The sequence below is a fragment of the Impatiens glandulifera genome, unplaced genomic scaffold (assembly GCF_907164915.1).
Source record: "Impatiens glandulifera unplaced genomic scaffold, dImpGla2.1, whole genome shotgun sequence".
In the NCBI taxonomy this organism is placed as follows: Eukaryota; Viridiplantae; Streptophyta; class Magnoliopsida; order Ericales; family Balsaminaceae; genus Impatiens; species Impatiens glandulifera.
In genome coordinates this window covers 1-5,996 of record NW_025918874.1, presented here as the reverse complement: position 1 = coordinate 5,996, position 5,996 = coordinate 1, and the positions used below count along the sequence as shown (strand labels likewise).

The following is a 5,996-nucleotide window of genomic DNA, read 5'->3' as shown; positions in this document are numbered from 1 at the left end:
AGTTTCCTCTGTATTTTTCTTCTCTATTGTATCTTTAATTTCATCTTCTGCCTCTTCATCTTCATAGTCTTTAGGTTTATCTTTTTCAGTATCCCCTATTTCATTAGATTTGTTGATTTCTTCATTATTTGATTCTACCTTGCTTTCTTTCTCTACACCATTACTTTCTTCCTTCTCTGATTCTATCTTTATTTCTTCCTCTGTATTTTTTCGTTGCTGATTTTCTCTAACTTCCCCATATGCTATTTGATTCTTGATTCTTCCGTTTCATTTTTCTACTTTTCTTCTTCTTGGGTTTTTAAGATTTTATGCTCTTCCTCAACTACTTTTTCACATTTAGTGTCGGGATGTTGAAAAGTATTACAGAAAACACACCTGTTTTGCCTCCATTCATATGAGATTTCTATGATTGTAGACTTTTCTTTCATGTCAACTATTGTCACTACAACAAAACATATCTTTGGCGACCTTTATATGCCAACGCATATTAAGCGTGACTAAAGATTAAAAGAAAATAAACTTTTGCCAACCCTTATACATGCACCAACCTTTATTAAACCTTTATTAATTTTTTATATAAATACTTGTTGAGAACTTAATACTTTAACAATTGTAAATTTTAATATTTTTATGTTTTTCTTTTTAACTTTATAAATATTTTATTTCATTATTTTAATTTTTCAAATTAAATTTGATTTATAATTTTATTAACATTAAAAATTAATTATTAAATTTTTATAGATATTTTATTATTAATTTTTTTATAAACATTTGTGCTTTAATTAATTATTATTTAAATTTAATTAAATAAAAATGTAAAAAATAATACAAATTAAATATTATATTAAAATTAGAAACCACTAGCCCAATTCCTCTTCTCTCTTAAAACCTAATCAAATCGACCTCCAGACTTCACCGCCAAACAATGGAGCAGTGGAAGCCTGGGCGAATTCACAGAGATAGAGATGAAAGACTCTAGGCGTCAGATCGTTGTGCTTCCTGTTGTTTTTCTCCTCGATTAATTTACATTTTCTTTCTGGTTCGTTACCTTTCTCAGATTCCCAATCTTCTCCTCTTTCTACAAACCATTTCAACTCAATAAGGAAAAAAGGATAACAAGAAAGGAAAAAGACGGGAACTCACCTACAAACACCGTACGCCGCAACTTCTGCAAGGTGATCACGGGGAAGAGGGAGAGGACGGAACCCTAATGGAAGGGATCGAACTCCTATAAATAAAGTTGAACCCTAAGACGAACAAATCAATTTCTGAGATCTAGAACACCGATCAAAATAATCTCCAACATCTCTCGATTCTAATTCGGAAGAAGAAGCAGAAACAACAGTAACTCCAGGTGAAAACTAACGCCTACTGTATTTTGTTTTTTACCGATCAATGTAACTCCTTGATTCATATATAGCTAGAGATTGGATCATAATTGTTCTGCAATTTTTGTTTGGGTAGCTGTGAAACAATTTCAATGTATTGACTTTATTTTGAAGTTTATGCAAATTTGCTGAAATATTCTGCAATATTATTGTTCTATTCCTGAAAGTTTCAATTAATTGCAATTACATAGTAGTATTTCTTAAAATGACAGGTTTTCTATGATTGTTTGTCCTGATTATTAATTTTAATGGAGTTTCTTAGTTTTTTTCAAGTTCTCTTGTTCTATATAAGATATATTTTCTAGATGTTAAGAACTGTATGCAATATAAGCTATGTTCTATCACTCATGTTAGCTCAACTGGTAAGACTCTTGAACTAAGAGGAGGATTAGGTTTTAGGTTCAATGAGTTTGAGGTTTTAATAGAAGAAACTTGATTGAATGGGAGGTCATGGCGCTGGGATTAGGTCCTAACCTTGTGTGTATGCAAAACATGAGTGAGATAATAATAAAAACTATGTTCTTAAATGGCTTTCTAATTTTGCTGGTTGTTCCAGTCTTTAACCACAATATAATACAATTTACGGTCTATTATCTTCTAGGGTAAAATCTTGGTCTCAAAATTTTAAAAAATTATGCCCTTAAAAATGGCCTTTTAAGTTTACTGATTGTTGTTGTCTTTAACTATGTACTAATGCAACTTATGGTCTATTATCTTCATTCTTGTCTCTACTATATTGTTGTCAATTTTGTTTATTGCAAGTATTCTTTAAGTCCTCACCATTGGGTGTGGTTTATACTCAAAAGCGGGTTGAAATTGAACTGACATCTAACGATAATGATTTTGAAGCAATAAATAAGTGTATAGACCACAGACATGGCCCTCCAGGATTAATTCTGATTTCCTCAAAGCATTTCTTCTTTTGGTAATTGAGATTTTGTTGGTCAGGTTTCTTCCCCCATTCTGCAAGACTGCAAAAGAGTGGAGCTTACAAGACCTTCAAACATCCCCAGACAGTTTATATCCACCCAAGCTCTAGTATAGCCCAGATATGAAGTGTTCTTTAGTTAGTGCCCAGTTGTCTCAATTATGAATTCTCTAGACAATGGTATATGTCTTCTTTTGTTACCTACCCACCTGTTTTCTTTCTGTATCTGGAGTCTTATATCTAAACCTTCATCACTACATTGCTCTATTTTGTAGATCTTCTGATGGAGCAGCTTATCTAGTCAATTAGGTACCATTATCTATGTCAACCAGGTACCAATGTGTATATGATTATTTCTCTTAAACAACAACACATATTATATTTCTTGAACTTTAGCATGCAACAATCTGTATTATTCTTGCAGGGATAAGGAAAACATAATGGATCACTTGTAATATTGAACCCGACATACACCATCTCTCTATTGATAGAAGAAAGCTTCCTAATTGTTTTGTTGTGAGACTCTTCAAGAGATCCCCATTATTGCTACAGAAACTGTCTTCGTCTGTTGATGCGACAAGTGAAATTGGTGGGAAAAATGTTGAACTCGGAAGTTACTATTCTGGTAGGCTTCATCTTCTTCTTCTTTTCATAGATTGTTGCTTTTCGCTATTCCTCCTCATAAGTCTTTTGTTTCTTATTTGAACTCACAGAAGAGGTTTCCTACATCCAACAAAAGCTCTCTTCTTCGATCTCTCGTTTTGTCTGCTTCTATTGCTGCTGCTAAATCCGGTCTTTATTTTTATTCAAACATTGACACAGACCCAACAAGTAAATACTTGTTAGTTGTTTCTAATCTTCACCTGTCTCACCATTCTACGATTTCGACTGTGACACTATTCTGCTCATTTAGGACCATCCTTATGGATTTCTGTTAATATCCCAAAGCATGATCATCCATCTTGGTGGCCATGGAGAACTTGGGGACCAATGTTTCTTCAGCCCTCTTTTAATTGCCTAGGTGGGTCTCTTCAATATGGTTATCATCTTTTACTAGCTTTTATTTATTTTTAAATTATTGTACTCATCTTGTGCCACCACCCCTTTTCATCTTCAATATGTATACATGGTTCTGTAATGGCAGGAAATGTGCCATTGTTTTTCTCTAGGTCTGGAGGAGATATTCCACCACTCGCAGATACGAGCAAAGAAGAGGTTATAATGGGTGCTTCAGTAGAGATTCAATTGCCAATGTTGCTGCAATAACTGGTCCTACTGTAGTTAGTTTGTCTGTCTCACAAGGTGTTTATAGTGAACCTGTAGAAAGAAGAAGTTGACATTTCAGTTTTTTGGTGTTTGATCTTTCAAAGGGTTTCTCATTTTACAGATTTACACAGAGTTACCTTGGGAAAGAGTGTTGGTTCTGGCACCATAATGGATTCTGATGGTACTATATTGACGTGCGCTCATTTGGTTGTGAGTCACGGCTTGTCAACCAAAGTGGGGAAGGTCAGTCAGTTTTGTATGAGTCAGTGTAAAGATTATTAATTTTGTTTTGTATGAGCTGTAAGAGTAGTTTTTTACAGGTTGATGTAACATTACAAGATGGTAGGACATTTGAAGGATAATTGATCAACGCGGACTTGCAATAATATTGCAATAGTGAAGATTGACTCCAAAACCCTTCTTTCATCTGCAAAACTTGGCTCTTCAAGTAACCTTCGTCCTGGAGATTGGGTGCTTGCAATGGGGTGTCCTCTTTCCCTTCAGAATATTGTTACAGCTGGTATTATGAGGTATTCTTATTAATCTTAACCATTGTAGTTCACCATTTGGCTTGCTGGTACTCTTTTTGAAGCTTTGTAAAAGCAACGACTTGGTTATTGGAGGAATGTGGAGGGAATACTCACATACTGATTGTCCGCACTTTGATGTCCATCGTTTATATATGATTTGATTACAGTTTTAAATACAGTTTTAAAGAGTTAAGAAACATGTGTTTGAACAGGGTAATTCAGTTGGACCTCTTGTGAGCATTGATGGTGAGGTTGTAGGTGTGAACATTATGAAAATAAGGGCTGCTGATGGATTGAGCTTTTCTGTACATTGAGTTGTGACAATTATTTATTTATTTGATTATGATATTATTTTATGAGAAAATTTATGTTTTTTTTTGTTATTATTTAAATGTTTAATAATGAAAAGAAAGTGATTTTTAAATGTTTTTAATTATTATTTAATTAAAAAAAATACAAATAAAAATAAAAAATAAAAAATAAAAAAGGTTAAAAATTAAATGGGCTTTTGGCGACGCTTAAATTCATGTTACCGACGCTTAAATAAGCGTTGCTATAACTTGCGCCGACCCTGCTTACGGCGACGCAAAAATAAGGGTCGGTAATATTTTTGGCGACGCTTTTAAGGGTTGGCAGAAGTCTTTTTAAGGGTCGCCAGAGGTCTTTTTTGTTGTAGTGTGTCATGTTCTTTGGCAGCGTACTTCGAGGATGCATTTCAATGCATATTCTAGCAAATGTAAGTTATTCTCCTCCTTCTGTAATTCGGTCCATGTATAATGATTTTCCCAATAAATATGCAAAGTGACTTAAAGCTTATGCATTGTACATGTGTGCTGGGATGTTCCAAAGCTTAAACCATATCTGGGCTGTTTCTTTTGGTTTGCTTAGTAGGTTCAATTTTTCAGACCATCTCTCCCACGTCATGCAATTTGATCCAATATAAGTATGCTCATATTTCAGAATATCATCCAAGTTTGATTCCTTCATGAACTGCAGAAAATAGAGATCATGTATATTTGCAAGAATCTTAACTAGTCCCTTCTACTCCTATTGTTTTATTAAGGCTTCCTTAGTGACTGAGAATGATACTTTATTCTTCCTTATGTAGTTTCCAACTACTACATTTTTCCATTCTTTAACACATTTTTCTTCCACTTCAGCTGGCAGTTTAAATTCAAAAGGAGAATTGAGTACCTCCACTTTTGTTTTATCATTGTCCAAGTAAGTTTTTCCTTTATAAGCATGATCCTCTATTTTCTTTCCTGTGTTATTTTTCCAGACCTCGTTTACTCTCCAACTGGAATTATTCTTGATAGTATAGGTCTTAGATTTAGGGGACTTCATCAGCTCTCTCATTATTTCAACTGACCAATTTACTATCTTTGCATACTCTTCTTTCTGTATTAAATTTCAGTCCTTAAGATAGTGTACATTCAATTGAACAGTTGTTTGCTGCATTTTTTCTTATTGAACACAATCTCTCATTTCTTTGCGTGCATCAAGAGCTTTGTGATTTGATTTTTCAGTCCAAAGAGATTTGTTCTTTCATTGTAACCAACCTTCCAAATTTCTTCTTTCTTCCCCTATTTTCTTGCTGCATTTTCTTTAGAATTTTTATCAGCAATTGGTTCCTGACCTTTGTTGCATTCCTGTTTTTCCTATATAATTTCTTCATGAATCCGATCAATTTCAATTTCAGCTTCCTCCAATAAACCTTCCATCAAATATTCTTTGACTTCCTTATTATTATTGCTTTATTTCTTCCCATTTTAATGAAGAATAAGAAATAACAATAAAACAGAGCAATTATAGAATAGGATACACCAGAAATCCAAGCTATTGAGTAACAAGATAAAACAGAAACCCTAACTTTCCAATCAAGTT

The 5,996-nt window shown here is 33.6% G+C and overlaps 1 protein-coding gene and 1 long non-coding RNA gene across 2 annotated transcripts; both read left to right on the top strand.

The window, feature by feature from the left end:
- Window positions 1-880: 880 nt before the first annotated feature.
- Window positions 881-2,784, top strand: LOC124917186. Its single transcript, XR_007097077.1, has 4 exons — window positions 881-1,354; window positions 2,337-2,496; window positions 2,592-2,648; window positions 2,741-2,784. It is a non-coding gene; the product is annotated as an uncharacterized LOC124917186 (long non-coding RNA).
- Window positions 2,785-2,805: 21 nt separating this feature from the next.
- LOC124917185 lies at window positions 2,806-4,498 on the top strand. The gene is made up of 6 exons (XM_047457668.1): window positions 2,806-2,941; window positions 3,030-3,147; window positions 3,230-3,337; window positions 3,704-3,825; window positions 3,903-4,112; window positions 4,325-4,498. Exons 1-5 carry the CDS (start codon window positions 2,888-2,890, stop codon window positions 3,942-3,944), a joined length of 444 nt encoding a protein of 147 aa, XP_047313624.1. The 5' UTR covers window positions 2,806-2,887; the 3' UTR covers window positions 3,945-4,112; window positions 4,325-4,498.
- The last annotated feature ends 1,498 nt before the right edge of the window (window positions 4,499-5,996 follow it).